This window comes from Pyrenophora tritici-repentis, chromosome 8 (genome assembly GCF_003171515.1).
Source record: "Pyrenophora tritici-repentis strain M4 chromosome 8, whole genome shotgun sequence".
NCBI lineage: Eukaryota > Fungi > Ascomycota > Dothideomycetes > Pleosporales > Pleosporaceae > Pyrenophora > Pyrenophora tritici-repentis.
This window is the reverse complement of record NC_089397.1, coordinates 578790-603249: the sequence shown is the minus strand read 5'-3', so window position 1 is coordinate 603249 and position 24460 is coordinate 578790. Positions and strand designations below refer to the sequence as shown.

At 51.6% G+C, this 24460-nt stretch overlaps 7 protein-coding genes across 7 annotated transcripts; 5 read left to right on the top strand and 2 right to left on the bottom strand.

The window, feature by feature from the left end:
* Positions 1-832: 832 nt before the first annotated feature.
* PtrM4_136770 (DedD, protein conserved in bacteria) lies at positions 833-2432 on the top strand (the record flags this gene model as incomplete). Its single annotated transcript, XM_001938258.2, has 2 exons — positions 833-1176; positions 1226-2432. The coding sequence occupies 2 exons, from the start codon at positions 833-835 to the stop codon at positions 2430-2432; spliced, it is 1551 nt and encodes a 516-aa protein (XP_001938293.2).
* A 3953-nt stretch (positions 2433-6385) lies between these two features.
* On the bottom strand, positions 6386-9382 carry PtrM4_136760 (telomere length regulation protein; the record flags this gene model as incomplete). Its single annotated transcript, XM_001938259.2, has 4 exons — positions 6386-8019; positions 8068-8154; positions 8204-8554; positions 8599-9382. 4 exons carry the CDS (start codon positions 9380-9382, stop codon positions 6386-6388), a joined length of 2856 nt encoding a protein of 951 aa, XP_001938294.2.
* Positions 9383-9616: 234 nt separating this feature from the next.
* On the top strand, positions 9617-11151 carry PtrM4_136750 (NEDD8-activating enzyme E1 catalytic subunit; the record flags this gene model as incomplete). The annotated part of the gene is made up of 5 exons (XM_066109312.1): positions 9617-9675; positions 9726-9830; positions 9882-9887; positions 9952-10911; positions 10959-11151. 5 exons carry the CDS (start codon positions 9617-9619, stop codon positions 11149-11151), a joined length of 1323 nt encoding a protein of 440 aa, XP_065960234.1.
* Positions 11152-11340: 189 nt separating this feature from the next.
* On the bottom strand, positions 11341-12433 carry PtrM4_136740 (APC-basic domain containing protein; the record flags this gene model as incomplete). The annotated part of the gene is made up of 2 exons (XM_001938261.1): positions 11341-12227; positions 12283-12433. The coding sequence occupies 2 exons, from the start codon at positions 12431-12433 to the stop codon at positions 11341-11343; spliced, it is 1038 nt and encodes a 345-aa protein (XP_001938296.1).
* A 425-nt stretch (positions 12434-12858) lies between these two features.
* Positions 12859-13041, top strand: PtrM4_136730 (APC-CDC26 domain containing protein; the record flags this gene model as incomplete). The annotated part of the gene is made up of 1 exon (XM_001938262.2): positions 12859-13041. One exon carries the CDS (start codon positions 12859-12861, stop codon positions 13039-13041), a length of 183 nt encoding a protein of 60 aa, XP_001938297.2.
* A 795-nt stretch (positions 13042-13836) lies between these two features.
* On the top strand, positions 13837-15594 carry PtrM4_136720 (uncharacterized protein; the record flags this gene model as incomplete). Its single annotated transcript, XM_001938263.1, has 1 exon — positions 13837-15594. The coding sequence occupies one exon, from the start codon at positions 13837-13839 to the stop codon at positions 15592-15594; it is 1758 nt and encodes a 585-aa protein (XP_001938298.1).
* A 4700-nt stretch (positions 15595-20294) lies between these two features.
* PtrM4_136710 (uncharacterized protein) lies at positions 20295-22016 on the top strand (the record flags this gene model as incomplete). The annotated part of the gene is made up of 5 exons (XM_066109311.1): positions 20295-20382; positions 20429-20518; positions 20569-20723; positions 20772-21160; positions 21212-22016. The coding sequence occupies 5 exons, from the start codon at positions 20295-20297 to the stop codon at positions 22014-22016; spliced, it is 1527 nt and encodes a 508-aa protein (XP_065960233.1).
* Positions 22017-24460: the final 2444 nt, after the last annotated feature.

Genomic DNA, 24460 nt, shown 5'->3' with positions numbered 1-24460 from the left:
TATACAACTACCATCATAGCATACACTAATATACAGCAGACTAGAGAAATGCATGGGACCATAATCATGGCATTATACAAAGATATACAGCAAAGTAGAGAAAGGTATACACTTGGCTCTAAGAGGCTCACATATGTCAAACCTCGCTATGCATTCATTGGCTGAAGGCATAAGTTTCGGCCTTGGCCCTAAGACACGCCATCACTTCGGAAGCGCTAACACCGACGTCGTGCATAGGGCAACTGCCAGCAGCGCTCGCCCCCCATCTTATCCTCTATCACTGTGCGTTTCGACTTGACAGCAGCCACTCACAGTTGGTTATCCCCCAAATGCTGCCTCAGCATCACGACGATATGAGCGTCTGCGCTGCAGACCCATAGCGGCGGCTCTGTGCCTGTTTCAAGCGCCATCGCCCGTTTGCCTATCCGTCCCATTTCTTATGAAACATGGCGCGTTTGGTTAAACATACAGGCAGCCTTGCAGAGCGCTACCGTTTATCCATTGTCAGGGCCTTACTGGCTCCTGTGCGTTTCCTGAATATTACGATCCGGGACGTAACCCGGCTCCTCCACAATTCGCCTCACGTTGAAACAAAGCCGATGTGTCTGGCGGGAGATGTACAGATCCGTGAGAGCGAATCGTCGGCTACTATACACGGAGCCATGCTGCCTTTGGGTTCGTATATATCTAGGCCGCCCCATCGCGACCAAGTAGTACAGCACCTCGGTTCATTACAGCCTCGTACTACCTTCCTTTCACTTCTTCTATCCCTTTCTTTCTCGCGGCTAGTACGCAGTCACTCCTTGCCCTTTTTCCATACAGCGTCTTGAAGATGCGTTTCTCTACAGTCACTTCGGCCGCGGCCTTTTTTCAATTGACCATAGCTGGCTATGTTTTGCAGGATGATTACATGACCGACTTTTACGGCGGTTTCAACTTCTTCACTGGACCCGACCCTACAAGTGGCTTTGTCAAGTATGTCGACCAAGCTACAGCCAAGCAGACGAACCTCATCAATTCTTCGTCTACAAAAGCAGTTTCTTGGGGCGTGGACCATACAAACCAGACTCCTAACGGACGACCGAGTATCCGTATGGAGAGCAAAAAAAGATATGATAGTGGTCTGATTGTCATCGATGTTGCCCACATGCCTTTTGGGTGCGGCACATGGCCAGCGTGAGTAATGTTCAGATCGTCGTAACCGACATCGCTGACGTATGCACAGATTCTGGACAGTCGGTCCTAACTGGCCTAAGATGGGCGAAATCGACATTATCGAAGGAGTCAATGAGCAGACAAACAACGGAATGACCCTCCACACCGGACCGGGCTGCAAAATCGGTCCAGACACTTCTCTGTTTTCTGGTTCGATCACTACAAAGAACTGCGATGTCGGTGCCGAAGACCAGTCCAAGAATGCTGGATGCTCCATCAAGCACCCATCGACTCAGAGTTATGGTGCTGGCTTGAACGCGGCTGGCGGCGGTGTATTCGCAACTCAATGGACCGACAAGGCTATTAGCATGTACTTCTTTCCTCGCAACGCGATCCCGAAGGACGTTCTTGGTAAGAGCCCGGACCCCAGCGGTTGGGGAAAGCCAGCTGCGAAGTTTCAGGGCGGCTGCGATATCAAGAGCATGTTCAAGCAGCAGCAAATTGTATTCGACACCACATTCTGCGGACAATGGGCGGGCGAAAAAAGCGTTTGGAATAACGGCACCTGCGGCCAAAAGGCACCAACATGTGAGGAATGGGTCCAGAAGAACCCCGAGGCTTTTGCAGAGGCCTACTGGACGGTTAACGCCTTGAAAGTTTACCAGGACAATGGATCAGCATCCTCCCCCAACGCCCCAGCAGTGCCTGGAAAGAGCAGTGCTATTCCTGGTGTACCTGTCCCAACCGGTTATCCCGAAGTACCTACTTCGCTCATCACTTCAACCAAGCCGGGAATCCCCTCTGTACCAGTTCCCACCGACCATGTCGAGAAACCCTTTCCAGCTGGACCTCCAAAGAAGCCAGCCGTAGGCCGCATGGTGGGTTTCGAATGGCCTCCACACAACGGCGGTAGTGGTAACGGTGCAAACCTACCCGACGCACCCTCCCCAACGACCACAGCCGCCGTCTCATCCCCACAGGGCAATTCTCCTCCCGTTGAAACCCCCATCAGTGCTACACCTTCAGCTAGCCCAGTTCAGAACATTGCCCAACCCGGCGAGCAGCCATCACCAGCACCTACTCCTGTTGGCGAAGACCCTCCTGCCAACCCTGCCGAGCCTGTTCGTACCGTGTACCGAACCGTCACTGCTACCGTCACCGCTAGTGCAGGTACCGGAGCTACACCGACACCAGCGCCTGTCCCCAGGAACGTGCGCATGGCCCGCTTCTTCAGAGAGCACAGGCAAAAGATCACTCGCCACAACGCAAAGCTCTGAGCAAAAATAGCCAAACGCGTTCTCGAACGCTGGACCTGGATAATACGAAGGCTATGAACAGGGGTGATGCCGGAGTTCTTCCTGGTTGGCGAACTCGTGTTGGATGATGTTTCGTTTCAGTTTTGGGACTTGAGGGGGGCGGACGGTCGCGGCGCAAACAACCTTTTTTAGACACGACTTTTGCTTTGACCCTTTTTTTATACCCTTGGTTCGCTTTTTGTACATATATACACATCTTCATAAGGCGGGAGTTAGATAGCAAGAATACTCAATTTATGTATTATGCTCATTTCACTGTCCCTTTTAGATTTAAGATGCTTGAACTGTCTGTGATTCAATACGAATGTAACTTGCCATTTTTATCGATCTGCCCGGTCAGATAGACGGTTGGTTCAGGAATAGAAACTTTGTCTTGCGACGATTTCTGCCCCAGGCCCGAGAAAACAGTTTATTGATTCATCCTGCATGCATCGCTTTCACATCTGACCCCACAAACAGGTCAGCCAATTTCGGACAAAACCCGAGCGAAAGCAGCAAGTAAGCACGCAGTTAGCCTCCTAATTCGGGACGATCGTCCAACCAACTACACTACAAAAAAAGGCTTACCCCGAGACGTCTAACGGCCACGTGGATCTCTTTCTCCCTCTACCCACGACCATCACGCATAGAGCAAAAAACAGCAAAAATATACTGTGGACGCTGTGGGAATTGAACCCACGACCTTTCACAAGTTACGCACATTTGTTTATGCGAAGCGAAAATCATACCCCTAGACTGTGATGGTTATTAGAATGGTTGTTGCAGGGTGAGAGGGAAGGAGGAAACGTACCCAAGCGCCCTGTATTAGGTAATCGATAAAACATTCCTGAGGATAAATATATTTGTAGGCGCGCATAATTTGAGAAAGGGAACGAGGCATATGGGGATAGAGATGGGAACGGGGAAGAGGGAAAGGAGCGGGAGGGAAGGGAAGGGGTGGGATGGTGGGGTAAAGTGGGGTGTTGGAAGGAACGTTCATGGACGGACGGGCTTGACCTAGGTCAAATTGTCAGCGATTAGAGAGGTGTCTACGACTATAGTTTGCATTCCTCAAATATTCTACTTTGAAATCTATCACACGAAGCCTGAAAAAATAATTCACAGAAGTGCAAGCCGCACCATCTCAGCATCCCTCATACAAACTCTAACACGAACTCCGTGCCACTTAACCTACGGTAAACGGATTACCTCCCGAGCCTATACAGGCCTTATATAGCGCTGGCCCCACTCGTCTATACCGGTACTGTTTATCTTTGTAATGACAATGCGCCCAAACTGGTACTCATCGCTATACTTCCTCTATCTCTATAAAGGAACCGCGCCGCATGACTTGCGATATTTGCATCCTTCCCACCGTTCGTCTAATCTAATCATCGTCGAAGAGAATGATAGAGAGGAAATCCTCCGTTCGTACCTGAGTAAGAAGCGGATCAAAACGTGTCTAGCTGACGAGTCGTGCGTTCGCCATATGCAGCTGCCATACAGTAGATCTCCGCGTTCTCGGCAAAGATGTCACTGTCGGTGTTGGAGGCGATAGGATTTGTACTACCGACAGTATCAGCAATTTTCCGGTAGTCATGTGCCAAAGTTTAGGGTCTCTCCTGCTTTACTACTGCAATTGTAGCTCACCTTTGATAAGGGCGTGATGCCTGTCTAGGGCTAGCGCTGTTCACGGTTGCTTGTCTATATACACTGTTTGTCGCCTTTTGCTATATAACCATAGCTTAATTGTTCGATTCTCCGCATATGCACTGCTTGCCAAATTCTATTTGACTCTGATTTTTTGATTTTTTTCGGGGTTTCGAGGTGGGGAGGGGGGAGGGGGGGTTCTAAGTCTCAAAAGTTGACTCTGTATTTGGAAGGGCAGCCGATCACTAGTTACGTATCATTGAACTAATCTAAAAGATGACTGTAAAAGACCCTTGGGAAGAACCGCGAAAAGCGCTAGAGGGTAAGCGCGAAATTGGGAGTATGCCGCTACTACTCTTTTCCAAAGTTCGTGTAAATAGAGATCTTTCGTGTGTCTATCCGGGTCCCCCATGTTTCTTAATCGTGCCTTGTGATATGTACGCCCGACTTGAAAGACAGCCTTGACCATTCATCGACTTGGAGAAAAAACATTCTTCTGACTCTATCAAGCGTGTTTTCGCCTATTCTTCATCATCGGAAAGGGTGCGTAACTCCTCAAGGTCCAATAGGCGCCGAGGATACCATTTCTCTCCCGGCTCGTCCCAAGACATGACACAGTTACACTTCTCTATCCAATCTTGAGCAGTCTCTAAATTGCTCTTGCTCGTTTGATGGCGAGGACTGATTTGGTGATCATCAACGGAGCATGTCAGCAGTTATCAGACATTCTCAGAGATATCTTGTACCATTTTCAGTCAGCAGAAAAGTACATGAACGGTTGCTTCCACGCTTAAAGCCAACGTCGACGCACGCCATGCATTATCCTTGAATTGCTTTCCATCCAAGTATGCTCGAACAGTGAAAGGCCCGTCTTTTCCGATGTCTGTGTCTGGCCTAAGCACTTTGGCAAGTCTTGTGCAGATTGAACATTGCACATCCAACGATTCTCAGAGCGAGGCTGTAGAATTGTGGTGTTTGAATGTGAGACCAAGGGTACCCGTCATGATGAGCCCTTCATGCCGAGTTATCATGCCGATGCACGTATCGCAAACCATGTCGAAATATCCTTGACGTGTGCTGCTCATTGCTCCATGCATGAAGTGAATGTATTAGGTAACGCGTTGAATGACATCGATGGGGCTATGCTGCCTTGATGACGGTGCAGCAAGATTCTGATTGTAGGCACAGAGTGATCCATGGATATGTTCATCCAATGTTGGCTCCACATGTGAGGTAAGTACGCGGCTCTGCAGCCTAAAAAGCAGAAATCCGTGGTACTGGAATTCGTGCATAATTCGTCATCTCGAACCAGGTTGGCAGGCGCCCTTCGGGACCGAGCCCTCTCACCCGCTATCCCCCGCCGCCGCCAACTGCCCGCCCGGGACCCGAAGATCACCCGTAGGCAGCCACCCAACCTGTGCTAGTGCAGTCACGTGACCCTCCCACTAGCGCCCCTCCCACGGCATACTTAAACCACCGCTCCCTCTGCCTACTTATCTTCCTTTTTTTTATACTTACCTTGTTGCGATCACCGAGCTCAAAGTTTCGGCTGATCTTCGAGTCTGGTCTGCATTTGCACAGCGCGGCACTGGATTCGTACGAGCTTCCTTCGGGGATCTCGGCGGCGCAATTTTTGCTGGTCTATCTTTTGATAGCTTTTTCATTGATTACATTGCCTGGGCAGTGGATTGAGGAAGAAGGTGAGGCGAGTGGGCATCGCGGAGTGCTGAGTGAGCTGCGGAAAATTCTGCAAGGCAGTGTCTGGGACGGGCTTTGGATAGAGCTGATGGCGTAGTACTGTTACGTACTGTTGCGCGAAGGAGTCCTGGCGATGCCTGTGAGGGTATCTCAGCCACGGCGTAGCGTTGCTGGTGTCTAGTTGCGAGCTCTTTGCGCGTCCCGCGACTGTGATAGCCTGAGGGTGTGGGCTCTTTCCGCTGCTACGACGCACCGCGACTGCGTGAGGTCCTTCCGCGTCCTGCGACTGTAGGTACTCTATCACCAGCAGGCTTCTCTCGTTTCCGGATACTATGGGAACTGCAAAGAGACGCAATCGTTGCACCTTAGGGCTTGCTTGCAACGAGAACGGTGCATGGTCGAGCGCCTTCCTGAAGATCTTGCGCGCTGCCAGAGACCTCGCAACCAAATTTTCACCAGCTTCAACGCACTGTTCAACACGAAAAATACGAACGACACTACTGCTGAGCATTCACAAGCATATCATCGCATCCTTGACTATCATTACAATCTGCCCATATCTAACATGCTAGCAAAGTACCAGCTGACTAATAGTCCATCAACACGCCTGCCATCCTCCGCTGATACTTCTCAATCACCTCTTGACACCTTACCACCACACCCGCCGCAAGCACCCTCACCCGCTCATCCTCCTCACTCCCAGCACCTAACCCATCAAATACCATCTTCACCCACGCCTGCGTCTCCAAAAGCTCCTTGCCCTGCTCCGTAGCCACCCGCTCCTTATTCTCGTTCGTCTCCAACAACATCAGAAAACCAAACAGTACCGCATTGAGCACGTTCTTATCCTTGCTCGCAAGACCACGCACCGAGAGTAAGAGATCCCAGTACTCGCGCGTCATCTGTGGCAGAGCGAGTGTATTGGGCCCCGACGCGTTGAGCAGGATAGACAATGTTTGCAAGAACGGCGGAAGGAGGTGCGTAGACGAGTATATCGAGTCGCTATTCGCACGCACTTGCAGCCACCAGCGCCCGGTGAGTGGGAAGAAGAAGTTATCAGCTACAATCTGCGCGAGCGCATTCGGTATGGGTTTGTGTCTCTTCTTCTCGACCTCCATGCGCGAGCTAAAAGTCCGTACTTTCAGTATATTGGGCCCGGTGAGCTGGTCGGCTGCCTGGGATGCAATGGGCGAAAGCATCTCGCGCGCCATGGTGCTAGAGATCTTAGCGACGGAGGGCCCGCTGGTGTTTTCGGCATAGATCTTGTGAAGGTGTGGGGGCAGTTGTTTGCTGGGGAAATCGGGCTTTGCGGGTATCAGGTTGTCGGTAGAGGAGTCTTTCATGCCGGCTAGCTCGCGTGCTCCCAGACCGAGGGTTGTGAGCATGGCTATGCGTTGTTGGAGGCTATAGTCGCCGGAGAAGAAGGATCGTGCGAACCATTGCGCCATTTGCGCTGGTTTCGCGAGTAGAACGGCAATTAGAGATTGCTGTCTTTGCTGCGAGAAGCTTTCTAGTTCGGAGTTGTCTTGCAAACCTGTAAGTATTGTAGCTAGCTCTTCGAGGTGGTCGGTGACTTCAGTGCCAAAGTTTGCTTTGCGCCGAATCAGTGACGCGGCAGTGGCTAGAGCTAGCTCGTGTCTGTCGTAATCTTCTTGATCGCGTAGACCTGCTATGAGATCTCGTATGTACACGGGTGCAGTGGGCTTGTTGCGGTTGATGGCTGTCGGATCATCGGTGTCGTCTTCTGGATCAGAGTCTGGCTTGTCGTACATGACCAAGTCTGCATCGTCGTCCTCGGAATCCGACAGGACCTCAATGACCCGCGGGCCTTGTATTTCAGTGATACCCGGAGCCTTTGAAGGCTTGGGGGCTAGTTTAGACTTTGGCGGGGCCTTTTTCACAGTAACTATACTGTCTTCTGGACTCTTGAGATCTGCGACAATTCCAATCTTGTCGTCGACTTCAGTGAGGCGTTGATACCATTTCGCTTCTTCATCTTCGGCACCTTCCAGCTCAAACTTTAGTTGTAGATCTGGGCTGTCAACCATCTTGGAGATGGCAATACCAACAGCGATACCCAAGAAGCGAGCTCGCGTAGATGGTGCACCGATGCGATTTGACATGCCGTTGACGTGATAGCTTGACTTTGCCATCATTTTAAGAAACATGGGTTGCGAGCGCTGGACATAGCCGCTGCATAGGGCTAAAGTTTGAGCAAGCGCTGGAGTGGTTTAGTCTCATGATCGTTACGGGTTGAGTGTTCTCATACCTTCTTGTTGTATGACTGGTGTATGCCTGACGTATACAGAGTCACCGAACAGCTTTATTATGCCCTCTAGAAGTGTGTGCAACTTTTCTGCAATATTTCAGTCAATGACATCTAACAAAGGCTCGTCCACGCTTACCTTCGTCTTTAGTCAAAGCAGCGACAATGCTTCTCCGAGCCGATAGTGCATCGTCAAGCGCAGGAATTGTTGACCGCGTAAGCGACGAGACCAGATGCTCTCTCAAGACATCGTTGTCCTTGGTGAGAGTGTGAATCAGGGCAGCAGCAGCAGATACAGTCTTGGAAGGTGGAATGGACGCGTCCTCCTTGCTCACAATTTCCGTGGCGAAGTATTTCTTGGCAATAAATGCAACGAACGAGTTCATGTATTTCCGCTGCTCGAACGTCTTCAGTTGAGATATAAGGGTTGTGAGATGCTCGACACGGCCATTATCAATTAACGTTGTAAGAAGCGAACTAACAATTCGATCTGTCTACTTAGCATTTGACGAGATATTTCGAGCGTTGACATACCGGTATAACCTAAGCTCAGTGCCTTCGAGCATAATTCTACAACCGCAGCACCACACTCCTCGGTTAGATCGCCACGTTCGATCAGATTGGCAATGTTGCGTCCTAGCCAAGCTGCATACTCATTGCCTGCCGCGATCCAGCTATTGTAACTAGAATTCCCTTCACCTTTCTTCAGTACATCTTCGGCCTCAGCTGCGGTAGAAAGAAGACGTCCTGATACAGCTTGCGCGAGATACTCTCTCCAAATAAGCTTTTGTTGTATCGGGTTCTTGGCAAACGTCAGAACATCTTTCAGTATAAGATGCGTTGTTTCATCGCCTCTCAACACTAAGTCCAAAACATCAAGCGTATCTGAGATATGCTCGGATGTATTGCGCGCTTCACCGGGTGCTTTCTTCTGGCGGCTGTCCGTGATAAGCGAACGTAGTCGCGTAACCAGATGGCCAAGACCTGTCGGATTGCGGAGAATCTTCCCTAATTTCTTTGCGTCGGCTGATGTCTTTACAACTCTCCAATAATTTGGTACGGTATCGTTGACGAGTTGATGCGCGATGCTTGCGTTGAGTGGCTCCGGAAGTAGGAGACTGAAACCATCTGAACTCAGGTACTTCAAGACGTTGCCGAAAGTTTCTCGACTGGGCCGGTTCTTGAGTGCATCCAAAGCTTCTTTTGGCGACGCGATAGTGGCTGCATCTTCGTGTTTGCTCAGGCTCGTGACTTCGCGAATCAGAGGTGGGTCGTCTTTGATCTTTTTGGTAGACACCGCCGTTAAAAAGTCAGTCATTTTGCCTAACAAACTATAGAAATTGCAGAATTCTGCATTGATTCATCAGATGATGCAAAATGTAAATCACGCTGCCCACCTTAACAAAGTGCAGCCTTTCCGATCGGCAGCGATGGATGCGCCCGCAGACCCGCATGCTAGCGTCTTGGCGAATCACCTACACTCTGATGCCTGTGACTACCGCTTTGCTACACTTGACTGTCTCCACTTTCATCTTCATCGTATTTCTACAAGATGGCTGTCAGCGTGGACAACATGAGCGCTGCTTCTACAGCCAGCCCGCGGGCACGATGGTAAGCTGGCGTCTCGAATCTATTCCGAGCTCTTGACTAAGATGCCCCAGGAAGTACCTAGACAACATACTCACCCGCAAGGGGCCTTTTACGGATGAAGATAGCTTTATGGTTGGTGAGCAGGCGATCGAATACTTGAGTAACCTTAAAGTTCTGTAAGGATACAATCATCCAAGACGCAAGAATCTGAAGCTAACAACACGTAGTGTCATGTGAGTTTGCCATCGCAATATACCTGAACTTTACCCATCCGGTCTCTGTACTGACGTTAGTCAGCGGTGCTGGTGGATTAGGATGCGAGATTCTCAAGAACCTCGCCCTTTCAGGTTTCAAGGACATCCACGTCATCGACATGGATACAATCGATGTCAGCAACCTCAACCGACAATTCCTCTTTCGTGCCTCAGATGTGGGAAAGTACAAAGCTGAAACTGCTGCTGCTTTTGTAGAGAAGCGTGTCAAGGACGTCAAGATTACTCCTTACTGCGGCAAGATTCAGGACAAAGATGAGAGCTACTACATGCAATTCGGCCTCATAGTATGTGGTCTGGACAGCATCGAGGCACGCCGATGGATCAATGCGACGCTTGTGGGCATGGTGGATGAAAACAACCCCGACTCCATGAAGCCGCTAATTGATGGTGGAACCGAGGGCTTTAAAGGCCAGGCACGTGTCATCTTCCCTACCATGACATCGTGCATCGAGTGCCAGCTGGACATGCACGCTCCCCGTGCCGCGGTACCCCTTTGCACCCTCGCCACAATTCCCCGGCAGCCACAACACTGCATCGAATGGGCACACATCATTGCATGGGAAGAGGAGCGCAAAGACATCACTCTCGATACCGACGACCCAGAGCACATCACATGGCTGTTCAACAAAGCATCCGCTCGCGCAAAGGAATTCAACATCGAAGGCGTCACTTACATTATGACCCAAGGTGTTGTCAAAAACATCATCCCAGCAATTGCAAGCACAAACGCCATTGTAGCAGCGAGTTGCTGTAACGAGGCCTTCAAGATCGCCACCAACAGCAATCCTTTCTTGGGATACCCTGGCATGGACAACTACATGATGTACACTGGTGACGACTCTGTATACACGTACACTTTTGAGCACCAGAAAAAAGACGACTGTCCTGTCTGCGGTGAGGGCAATATCGCAAGACCCCTTCAGGTTCTCCCTGGTATCACGTTGCAGGAGTTTATCGATGGGCTTGCGGAGAGGCCAGAGGCGTACGTTCATGTGTTCATTTACCGAGATAATTGCTAACTTTGTATAGTCAACTCAAGAAACCTTCAATCCGTACAGGAGAGAAGTCGCTTTACATGCAACTTGCAGGCCTTGAGGAGCAAACACGTCCTAATCTGGAGAAGAAGATGGTTGACCTGGTCGAGGAAGGTGAGGAACTGCTCATCACGGATAAGAGCTTCCCGACGCAATTCAAGTACAAGGTTGCCTGGGCATCGAAGTAGGACTATACAGCTCGTGAGCCGATTGAGCTTATTGTTGGAAAGAGCCGCTGAGATGACATCTTCGGCGGTCATGCTCGACTAACATAGACATGTGTATGAGATTCACGACATAGAAACAATAGAACACAACACCGCGCCATAGTGTACATTGTCGTCGCGTCTATGATTGTACAAGCGTCATATACATATTCATGCTGCCTTTACCCGCGGCGAAGCGACCTTCTCCTTCTTCCACTCCCACTTCGCCTTGATCGCCTCAGGAACCTCCTGCTCAGGTGTCGGACCGTCACCCGTGTGTCCCCACCGCCAATGATCCTCAGTCACCCTCCTCACCTTCAAATGCGCCTCGGCCCCAAACATACCCACAACACCAATCTGCTTCTCCAACGGGCCCCAGATCTTTATCGGTGGAACCTCGCCCTTGAACAGCTCCCTCCCAGCATGTATCAGCTCGTTCGCCGCAAAGCTGTCCTTGGCGTACTTGGGCTCATACGGCACGCGGTCCCATTCCTTGCGCTGTAGACGCAGAAGCTGCTGTGACATCTTGTCTGAGATGGTGGTGCCGAGATCGGTTTCGGCGATTGTGGTACCTATGCTGCTGTCGCCGCCAGAGGTCCTCTCACGCCTCTTGGGGCCGCCTTCGCCGCGGTTGTTGCCCGCTCCACCGGCCTTTCGTTTTCCACCGGGCCCGCCTGGCTTGCTGGCATCTCTACCGCGTAGGTTTGGGCCTCGCACCATGGGTCCCCGAGCAGCGTTTCCGATACGGAGGGCAGCAGGGGCGCGTACCATTTGCCCTTGGGGCGGGGGCGGGACAGAGACACGGGTGATTCTTGGGCCAGCGGGATTTCGTGCGAAGCGGGGGGTGTTGGCGGCGCCAGACTGAGCGTTCTGCGGGGCACCTTCGCCGTCTGGTATAAAACCAGGCTCGACGGACGGGGAGGTTCGACGTGCCATTTGGCCGCTGGGGAAGGAGCCTCGTGCGAGGGCGCCTGCGCCGGGTATGGCTTTGCGGTTCTGGAGGTTGGTGATTTGCCTCAGAGCGGTAGCAGAACGAGTCTTTCGGGTTACTGGGACGGCTACGTTCATGTCAGCGATTGGACTTGGAGTCCACTGCCAATCTGGAGGGCGTACGGGCGGCCGGTGGTGTGTTGCTGGGCTGCTCCTCAAGCCTCTTCGCAGAGCTGTGGAGGCCCCTTGTCGAGCAATTTGATACAGCCGATGCATCTGCTGCTAATATACGCCGCAGTGCGCCCATTGAAGGGCACATCTGTCGTTGTGCCATGGCGCAATGGATGGACATGTTCGGTGCCGTCACTACCACTCCAAACTTTCGAGATCGCAACGTCTTGGCAATGTGCAGGGATCATGCACCACGAGCCGCCTCCCGCACCACGTGCTCCGCCCTCTTCGTCTCACAGACTCTCGGGCATCAACGTTGCGCTTTCACTATCAACGACCTCATCTCATGATTGACACGTGGCTTGTTGTAAAAGAACAAATTGGGTCATCGACCGAATAACAACAAACCTTTTAAAAGCCGCTTGCGAAACTACGACACTGCAGACGACTACTCGATTACTTATCCGGGTTCTAAGTGATCATCACAAACAGACCCCTCGGATCAAACCCTCCGTGACAAAGCGTTTATCATAAACCTCCCACCCACTCAAACAACTATATCCACAACCCCCCAACCCCACCACCACAATGCTCCGACGCGCCCCAACAACCATCACCCTCACGCAAACCGACATCGAGCAATGGGAACAAGACCGCAAGCGCAAAGTCCAAGAGGCCCAGCAGAAACTCGAGAATGAACAACGAAACGCCCAATCCGCCAACGAAGCAAAGGCCAAGCAAAAGTCCAAGAAAGACCGTATCATGGGTTGATCTGTCAAAACATCAACTTGGCCTGTTAGCTGTTGTAGACCCGAATGCTTGGTTTCTTGTTTCGATTTCCTGTCGTAGCCCGCCTGTCTTTCTTGCGGTCTGGTGATGTGACACCTGCCACTTTCCTTGACTCGGTTCAAACGACGTTGGAAGAAATATGTGTCTTGGCTTGTTTCCTTTGGTGTCCTTTGGGTATCACACCCACATTCAGCGTCTTTCCCACGGGACATGCTTGCTTTTTTTGGGACAAAAAAGACTACCCACAATTCCGTCACATTACGATCCTCGCAGTTGGTATGTGCTTCCCTTTCCCTTTTTCCCGCCCCAACCGTTCACGCTAACACACGGCTATGACAGAACACTTGGACAATGCTTTGGTTTGATAGACGTACTGCGTAATCGGGAAGATTTCTGGGTGGGCTTTATGAGGACTTGGAGGTTGAGTCTCGTTGAACCATCAAACAGGAGACAGTGAGCACATTGTGGCTCATACGAACACTAGAGTAAAAGATCCCCGGGTACAAGTCCCGCGATTCCAAGAGCAAAGAAATGAATACCAAACCCCCTCCTCCTTGCTTCTTTCCCCTTACCCATACCACCCTCGTGGGCCGCGATGTTGACGTGCCAAGCTAGGTGGTGTTTTCGTGGAATGTACATATCCAACGCGAGCGGGGGAAGATGCCTAGGAATGTGCCTCTCCTCGAGCACCATATGAGAGATGGCATGTCTCGACAACCCCTGTTCTCCCAACCAACACCACACTCCGCTTTCTTCAACCAAGCGTAAGCAACAGTCATGTCTCGCTCCCCCAACATCCCCGCCGCAGCCGCAAGGCTCCTCCTCCTCTCTTCTTTGCCCCTGGCACTAGCCTACCCTCAGATGATCCCGCCCTTCGAACTGCTCAATGCTACATCTGACGCTGTACCGGTATCCACTTCCGCTGTTGTCCCAGAAGAAACACCCATCTACAACTACAGTGATCCATCCATCACCTACGATTACTTCACCGCGTCGCCCGTGCCCACATCCACTTCTTCCAGTAGCGTCGACTTCTATGGCTTCACGACTACAGATTCCGCACCGGAGGCCACTGCGACCGTCATCTCTGATCCTGGTATGACGACGCCTCTGGACCCCATTTTTATGCCTTCTTCGGTGTATCCCTTCCCAACTACGCCGGATGTTAGTGTGAAGACCTTCCTTGCAGTTGTGCAGCCGCTGTTGGATATCATTCAGAATCTTCTTCCGCCGTCGACTGTTCGGGATGTGTTTGGTCCGTACTCGAGTGAATCATTGGAGATGAAGAAGAGGAGCACGGAAGCTGTTGGTACGGGTCTACCGACTGGTCTCCCGACTGGTATACTGGATGTCAATACACTTATTGTTGCGCTTGTCAAGCAGGCCCTGGCTATCCTGAACAGCACTCCGGCTGATAGCGTAACCAAGGCAGTTCCACTTGATGCTGCAACTGGCGCGGTTGGCACTGTAACCAATACCGCTGGTGGGTTACCTGTTGGTGCTGTCACTGGTACAGTTGGAGGTGCCACGGGTGGTCTTCTTGTTGTCGGTGGTCTGACTGGTGGAAGCATCGCCAGTAGAGCACTGCGACGTCGTCAGCTCTCTGGCTTAGGGAGCGTTGTTAGTGCCCCCAAGGCTGTCCCACCACTTGTTCAGTCTATCACTGGTGCTGCGACTGGTAGCACAGGGAGTCTTCCAGTTGTTGGGAGTTTGCCTGTTAACCCCGGTTCAGTTGTCAGCACGGCTACCGGTGCTGTATCTGGAAAAACTGGAAGCCTTCCAGGCGTCGGCAGTCTACCTGTTAATCCAAACTCTGTCCTCAACACAGCCACCGGAGGTGCTGGATCCGTCGCTGCTGGAGTGCCTCTTGTGAACAACGTGGTACCGGGAGGCATCTCCGTCACCGGCAGCCTACCCACCTCTCTCGACCCTGCGTCAATCGCCAACACGGTAACTGGTGCAGCTGGAGGTGTCAGCTTAGCTGGCAATCTACCCGTCAACCCATCGACCGTCGTCGGCACCGTAACCAACGCGCTCCCTGCCCCCGCCGCAAACCTCGTCCCAAGCAATGTAACCAGCACGATTTCCCCAGCACAGCTCAGTGTCGTGATCTCGCTCCTCAACGCAGCTATTAGTCTCCTACTCGGTAATCTCAATCTCGATATCGTCGGTGGTCTCACCAAACGCTCCACCGACGTCTCCCTATCCAGCCCCACACATGCTGAATTCTATAAGCGCGAAGCCTTTTATCCCGTTCCCGTCCGCACCATGCGTCATGAAGAAAGGAAACGCCAGGGTACAAACGTCAACTTTGGTGCTTCTAGCTTGGATAATGCTGCGCACTTGAGTAATGGGGAGTTGATGGCTCTTCTGGGCGCTGATGGTAGCTTGGATCCCATGGGCTTGATGGCACAGGAGGATCAGTCTGAGGATGCTTACTATTCTTCTGCGCCTGGTGGTGCGAACTCTGCTGAGCAGTACTATCCGCCCATGGGCGACGACGTGGTGCCAGCGTTTGAGGGCTACTCTGAGTAAGATGAAGCACCTGTTTCGTATGCGAGTAGTGCGGCTGTTACATCTCTAGCGGAGAATTTCGTATGGGTATTGGACCTTGCTTAGGCTGCAAGGTTTGATGAGGGGATGTTTGCATGGAGGAAGTATGTGGGGGTCAAGGGTTTCATTACAAGTGGATTGGTAAAGAGGGAATTCTTTTCACAAAATTGGTTTGAGGAGAGAAAGAAATTGTTGGAATGATCAGAGTGATTGATGGTGTTTTGGAGGCCTTTGCTATTGACGACTTATTCTTCTCTTCTTCTCTTCTTCTCTTTCCCTAGTAATGACTTGACGTAGTTTGAAGAAAATGCATTTTTACCCCACCAGCATATGTTTCGGTACACTTGATGTGGATAGCTTGTATCCTTCTCCGAGCAACTGCTTCAGCACGACTACACTCTTCTCGTCGCCCTCTTCCAAATGTATTGCTCGCGCTTACGAGGCTTGGGCATTCACTCACGAAAGGTCAACTCTATGATAGTACGTTGGGATCTGTCAGCAGCCGTCCCACAGAGATATGGACCCACATCATGTATAATGCAGGGGAGACGCGGAAGACGATACACTCGCTGTACGTAAAGTAAATTGGGGCTCAATCATGTGACTAGGCTTCCTAGATTGGAACTAAACGTCTCCATAATGGCTTTGCTTTTTCGCACACTGACGAAACGAGACTATTACGTCTTTTTTTCTTCCTCGGACCGAGCAAACACACTGAGCCTGTCCATGCTACATATTCGTATAAAGTATCCAGTAAGCCATCGCGTGCCGCCAGTGTATTGATAAGCAAAATAAGGCATGCACGCATGAATCTCTACGTAAGGAAGAGCGCACTCCCGAGGGAAAGGATGCGGTTGTCGGGGTCTGGTACGTACTGCTAATGAGTGCTTTTGCGGGACGTTGGGGGCCAGCCCGCGGTGGCACGGTGGCTGAAGATGAACCCCAAACTTTTGTATTGTTATGTCTCTAGAGAGGTATATATTCCGGTGAAGGTACCGTTCACGTGTCGACCCAATTACCCGGTCCTGGGCAATGCGGGGGTACCTGCATTTCACACAGCCATCGCAGCCTCATATTATGCTGTTAACGCGGGCTGCGGGCTCATATCTAAAATTTGCAGCTCTGTATTGGTGTGGATGGTGTGGAGAAGACGTTGTGCGGAATGACGGATGTACAAACGCAAGCGATGACAAGGCGGCTCGGAGTTCCACGCACTATCCTGTTCGGACTTTGACCCCCGGTCGTTGGCGAGTCCAAATCCATTGTGGAAGTATCGCTTGCCAAATTCATGCTTCAGTGCGGGCCGCGTTGTAGGGAATACAAAACCATTGTGTGGACTCAGCTGGAACAAAGCGGACATTTCGTTGAATTACGCCTTTTTCTCTTTTTGGCCATCTTGGCTATCATCGTATTCTAACCGACATATGTGAATGTAGTATATGCGCATAGCGACAAGCATTGGCTCATTCGTAAACCGCGTCGACGTGTGGCGTCTAAGACGGCATGCTGATCGTATCTTTGAGATGAGTCACGCGCACGTGGGTAAATGAGCCCCAACATACTGTACGTACAGGGACCCCCACAGGACCCTTATACGGATAGGTTCTAGTTTATATGTATTGGTGGTCTTTCGACATTAGCAGATCTCAAAATAGGAGGGTGCAGCTGAAAAGGATAAATGCAATACTGTGATCAGTGCTTCGTGTCGGATGCCCATGACGTCCACGTGTACGGAATGTGGACGACCATCACTGGGTCTATTCCGGCACGAGTCCGAGGTATAAACGACGCGTAGTCTGAATATTGTGATGCGGAGGACGCAGAAATTGTCGGAGAGACAGGCTTGTCGACGTCGAAGCGTAGGGACGGGCGTCTGGTCACGCGACGGGTGATAATCCACGGTGGACTGTCATATATGATCCAGGTGGTACCCTGTGGTATTCCACTATAATATCGGCGATATGTGGTACCTAAAGCGACCTCGGGAGATGCGGAAGAGATCGCACTCGGACCGAAATGCTCAGATGGCTCCTGGATGTTCCTGATAGTCTGACGATGTCGCACTTCGCAGTCGCGATTCGTATATCGGCGGTTGGTAGATCGGAAGGAAGGGTCCAAGTTACACGTGCATCATTGCGATGTACTCGGGTCTTGAGTATCTTGATTGTCAAATTTTACACTCATGAAGTACTGGTGACGTGAAGTTGGCGAATCTGCAGAGCCGTTGGATGCGCAAGCTGCCGGTCACGTAGTACCCGATGCGGAGAGCCCGGTAAACGGTCTTAAGTTGGCTGACACGTGAGCCGGTAGAAAGTGGCAGGCGCCGACGTCTGTAGTCAGATTTAGTCAGACTGATCGCATATGACACGAAGCGGTCATTCGTGCAAGGCTTAGTGCTCAGTTGGTGCGGAATATAGGGTTTGACGAAGTGAAAATATATCTCTTAGCGGCACGTTGAGTGACAGAAAGCGAAAACATATCCAGCATATTCCGAACAACTAGCCAATCGTCAATCGCCCCACATGTGTGCTACCAGCATTCAGACATGTGAGAGCTTCAAGACGTCCTTGCGGTATGACTCTATGTCAAACCTTGGGTCACCGTGAGCCGGAAGTAAGATTCTGGTTACTTATCCGCCAATCATGTATTTGCGTATTTTGGGATTCCCGGGAGGTTTAGTTGAGAGTGATGACATGCTAAGGGTATGGGTTCTCCGGCCTGCAGGCACGGGGCCGGACTAATGCACTTTTCCGCCCTACGGCAGAGGACCGAGACGGCGTCTGATGCGTAGCGCATGTTCGCATGCAAAGTCGAATAGCCCAGGTGTTTGGAGTCGCGAACGACAAGATAGTGATAGGTCCCAAGCGTCTCAGCGACATGATGCCCATGTTTGAGACGGAAGATTGTTGTTTGTGTTGGTCAGAGAGATGGTGGGGCATGGGCACCACCAAGCCTCGCATTGACTCGAGACGTGAATTTTGCCGCACACACGACTTTGCGGCGCAGCAGTCGCGGTGCTCCGGTCACGACAAACATATTACCAAACTAAACTCAGCAGAAACTTCTACGCGTCGGCACGCGTTTGTTGGGTTTCTCCACATGGTGGCGCCAAAGCGGCAAAAGGGGGCTCGAAACTTCGGATGTTCCAGGGACGGGTCGCCCCCCATCAACGGTGCCTGACAGGCTTTTTTACTAAGACGTGTAATGACTCTGGCAGGCCGGGGCATCTTGGTCTTACTTATTTGAACGACATACCTGAGAGCTGCTGACGTTTCTAACTAGAGCTAAGGTCCGTGGGCCCACGCGGTGAGCTGCGAGGCCAGCTGAAGTGAACCAGGTCCCACATCGGATTCGGATACACAATCGCCTTCCATGATGCCTTTGTGGATCCAGCAATAGTCGGGCTTGCCGGTATTGGGGATGAGCCATGCCGGCTAGAGATGGGGACGAAAAACCCCCATCCACTGATAGCAACCCACTCCACTCCACGAAGACTATCTCAACGGTTATCCTCCGACGTTGCTAAGGGCTTACCGTCGCAAAGGAGTTCACACGACGTACACACACGCGACAGTAGTCGTACAGAGGCTGACTGGCACATGTGGTCCTGCCAGGCGACGTTCGATCAAGCAGCACTATTGCATATGCATGGTGGCTGCAGGGTCAATCCAATCAGACGGTCTAGTGAGTCTCTGCCATCGTGAGACGTTGGAGACGGCGGGATTGGGGCCTCCATCAGAGCCCACACGAGATTGCGTGTTGGAAAGGTGTGAGGCCTTCTGGCCTCTTGCTGGTGGTGGAAAACCACGCCGCATCGCGCTCAGTCACTGTAGACGCCCGTGGAGGCTGTCTCGGCAGTGGTCGCGCGCTTCGGGGTGGGATGCCCTTTTGGATTTGGTCGAATCACGATGCACGAGTGGGAAAAGAGGTTCAAGCTGAAGGTGGTGCCTTCGGCTCCATAGAGCCAGTACCCAGCCGCATACGAGTGCTGTGCCTGGACCCGACGGCGCATCCTGGTCGTCTTCGCATGCCTGGTCACTGGTGGTCTTGGCTACTTTGGAGGCCTTCCGGGGTCAGGCCACGCTAAGCTAGGGCCAATTGAGCCAGCAGGGGCATGTGGTCTGTTCCCTTTCTCAGGATCGCCGCCTCCACTTGAACTTTAGTACTTACTTACACTCAGGCGGCCCAACCAGGAGCCATGGTCATGACAAGGGCTTCGTCCTGCATCGAGCAGCCTCCCTCATGCCGCACCGGCATTTTTCTACTTCTACCAAAACGTCCCGTCGTTTGTCTTTCACTCGCTTTGGCCTCCAGTGCCTGTATATCCGACCATAAACCTTAATCCGCTCTTTAGACGTGCCGTGTTTAGACTAACGGGAACATCACCACTCCACATTTTATTGTTTCGTTTTCTTGACGTGCGGACTTTCTGTCAAGCACTACCATCACAGTAACCGGTTTCACCTGCCCGGCATTGCATAACAAGATCACGCCCTATAGCACGCATACCTCATTTACTTGGCTCACGCGCGGACAACTCTCTCACCGGGTGCACTACCCATCCTCTATAAGCATCTGACCTCGCACCTTGCGCCCAAGTAAGACTGCTGGTCAGACTTGTATGATACACATGGTCAATACACTCTGGTTGGAATCTTCGTAAAGAGCATAAGGCTTGCAACATGGTCGACAACACCACATCAATAGCGGCCCTCCGAGGGCGCTGTCCTCCTCCCTTCTTCGATGCGGCGCAGTTTGGATATGGCGGTTGTAAGTACATCGATTCCATATCTTAACACAATCGCTAACGAAGCAGTCGTCGAAGGAAGGTTCTGTGCGCCTGTCGGAACCACTGGCCTCGTATGCTGTTTACCATGTCCGATGACAGATTTCCTATACCCAGCGAGTGAGCGCTTGTTGACTGGATACCGTTACCAACCTTGCTGATGAATCCAGGTTTCAACACAGCGTATCGCACCGCCGAAGTCCTCAACGTTGTCGGTCTTATATTATTGGTCTTCATGTTGGTCACATATGCGGTCTTACCGGCAGAGAAGACTCGCCGACACTATCTCAGCTACTGTCTGATTATTGCCGCAATCTTCATGGCTGTAAGTCTGCTGCCAATCACTGGGACTACTATATGCTAACATGTCTAGCTTGGCTTTGTGATACCCTTTGGCGCCCAACCGGAGCAGTGCTATGACAAGATTACCCCCAACGACATGTATTCGAGTTTGACATGCGCCTTCTCAGGCGCTTTCATTCTCTCTGGCGGTATGTCAATAGCTGTTTGGATCTTTATCCGCGCCCTCTCTATGCATCTTCAAATTTGCTGGGACGTCACGCCAGGAAAGAAGTTCTTTTACTGGGCGCAAGGCCTGGGTTGGTCGACCGCAGCCACCTTCTTCACTCTCACCATCACCATCACTGGAGTCTCTTTCAGGTTTGGCGACGTCTGCCATGTGAACGCTGAGCACTCGATGAAAGACTTTTGGGGACCACTACTGGCTATAGCTGGCGGTGCTACGGTCATCCAGATAGCAACGTAAGTTCGCTCATATACAGCCCATGCCACACTACTAACATATTTTTGCAGCTTCGTTTATTGTATCAAGGTCTATCTTCAGAACATGTTCAGTGACGACGTAACCGAAACCCAGAGCAGCGCCGGTCTTCCATCCTACACGACGAGCTTGCGCAAGCGTTCCGCACGAGTCGTCTACCGACGTGTCCGCAAAGTCCTCTATCTCCAATGGCGCGGTATCATGATTGTGGTCTTCATTCTAGTGGATGTCATCTTCTTCTCCGTGGTTTTCGTCTGGCTCAACAACGTCACTACACATGCCACCTCCAATGTCCAGGAACTCTACCCGTTTATTTTGTGCTTGATGCAAAATTCCGAGGACCCGTCCCCATGTTTTGAGGTCGGCCAGGCCTTCACTGTCAACCAATCCACAGTCACTGCAGTCCTGATAATGCTTTCCTTTGCTGGAATCCAGGTGTTCTTCTTACTCGGCCGGTGGAGCATGATTTCAGGATGGCGGGACCTCATCAGAAGCAAGTTCAGCAAAAATCGCGAGTTTGTATCCTTGGACGCCAAGAAGCCCACCGACGACGTGCTACGCCAATTCGAACTCAAGAACTTTGACCAAAAATCACCCCCGGCCGCATACTTCACTCCTGGATTGGCGAGTTACGCTATCGAGAACCCCCGATCAGATACTCCTGACCATTTCAACAAAGAGATACAGCGCGAATACAGGAGTCCCGCTCAAAGCTTCTCGACTCCACGGCCACAATCCCGGGCACAACACATAGAATGGGATCCCAGAAGTTCAATGGCTAGGGGCGGTTTGGGATTACACCCTCCCTCAGATCTCGACAATAAGATCAGAGAATGAATCCAACAAAAGTGTTCTTCTTTTTCCCAATAACGTTTCAAACTTGAGTGTCAAACCCATGGCCCTTGTCAAAGACATGGCTCGACCGGCGCATTCAGCCGCGAGTTATTACATACACCACACGCGGACCACTATATATCCGTAAGCCTGTCGATCACAGTATTGACACTAGCGATGCTACCCGTGTCCACGCTTACGGCTACCCGCGACGACGGGCTCCGCATAGTCAGCTGTGGCTGTACACGGTTAGATGCCGCAAGCTCACGACTTACTCGCCAAACGACTACGCGGAAGTCAACAGCCCCTTTGAGAAGACTATGACATTCCCTGTCGGCGATGATTCTCCATCGGTATTCTTTGTCCTCTGCATTCCTCCCTCGGTGTTTTGAAAGTTCCAAAAGACTCTTCTTCCTGCATTTTAGCGCACATGGACACGCGCGGCGTGTACGTGATAGCCAAGGTCTTGGTCTCACTCTACTCGCTCATCATCACGAGATGTCGGTGGGCATCACGATCTAGTAAGATGACGACCCTCCGATCCTTATAGACGGCGTCAGTCTTCCGACTTGGGGGCTCTAAAAGTTCCTTGGTCCACTTTCTTATCTTTCTGCTTTGCTTTTTTCGCGGGCATATACCGTAAGTTAGGCGGGCACTTTCAAACTACCGTTATGTACCCGGCGCGGACCCCTGCACCGGGACGATATTTCCTATGTCTCAAACGAGCGATGAGTGTATACCAGCGCGTCATCCCGAGTCCCATCTTCGATCAGTGTCTGCATATGGGAGTAGCCCTGCAGATCTAATCTTAGTTCAGCGATCAAACTTGACATATAAGTAGAGCAAATATACACTTCAATAGACTTGACAAGTGTAATAACAGGTCCTTCTATGTCCTCTTACTTGCACGGGTCCCCTTCCCTAAGAACCATGTGACGCTCAAAGTCGTTTTTGTTGACGCTGATCAACGGGTGGTACCCCAGAACATTCCGGCAATACGGATGAAAGTGTGGCGTTCTAGATGTCGATCTTTGTACAGAAAGGACAGCATGCGCAAGATGTCGCCGAGACAAGAGAAAAAAGGGCCCAGAAAACCCATGGCAAGAGAAGCACTGATCTTCTTTCCCTGTCCTTGGGTGCCCTGTCAGCGACACTGCGGTGCTGACAAAGTTTCGGTAGTACTCCGTGACGCATCCGGACCACTGACATTTATTGCCATTGGACGAATCAGCATAGAGCCGTACTGGTTCTCCGTGATGCTCCGCGCCGTTGGGTCCTTGTGCCCTCATCCGGTGGGATTTGTGGTTCCTCTGCATTGCGCTGCCCTCCGTCGAGCTCCGTACCTGTCGCCCAGCAGGAGCAGGCGCCCAAGACCCATTTATGCGCAGCAGTCCCGGGCACAGCCAGGCCTCGAGACTCCAGAGGCCGCGGAAGTATCTGCAGCTGCCAAAATCAAGGCACATTTCACGCCGCATGGGAAGTTGGGGATCTGCGCGATACATTTTCCGAGGCACTTACTTAGCTACCGTCTCCAACAAGACGGCCCTGGTCTTCCAGAACAGCGTTCGACGGGAAGACACGCGACTGCCTTGAGAGGACGGAGCATTCCCATGAATTGAGAAGTATCCCCTTCCCATGTGCGGGGCCACATCACCGTCTCCCTGCCTCAAAAGGGCAGAATGATGCGCTCGTTGGGTGCAGGCATGAACGCGTGCTCGGCACGAGCTGCAGGAACGGGCATCTAGGCTATAAAATGACGGCCTCAGTGCAGGTGGGCAAGGGTGCTCAAAGTAGTCTGAGCACGCTAAGGGCAAATCCTTCGCCGGCTCGGCTCTGTATGTTTCAAAGGCAACCGAGATGAAGAGGCCGGGTGAGGATGCGAAATGGGGGAATTTGGTTGCAAGCGAAATCAGCATCCGCCTTCCACAAGGCTTACTGCTTACTTTGTCAACGGCGGAGGGTGGAAGAGAGAAGGTGGGGATGGCTGTTGGGGCCTTACAGCGGTATTGACGGACCGTGTCGTGTTCACGTGCACTGGTGCGGCACGGTCAATCCGAAACTCCTTGGTCCTGTCAAAGGATCCCCCTTATGCGACGGGAGTTGTTATTAGCTTTCAGTTTTTGCCGTTATCACCAAGTTGTGTAGGGCATTCGTCGACGGTCGGGCAGACTTTCTAAGCGATAAATGCACTACATATGTGCGTCTTATCAGGAGGCTGCGTCAGAGGTTTCGACCTCGTATCGTGAAACTTCGGCATTGACGTGTGGGCGCTCAATTGCCCGCATTATTGCTAGCACTAGCATCAGCTGTTGCACTCTGACCAGATATCTCTCCAAACCCTCTGCTTGCTTGCTAAATTCTTCCCAAGCTTCTTGCATGCTGACAGGTTCAGCTAGATTGCGTGGCACTCTACTTCTGTTTCAGATCCATGTGGTGTATCTGTGACA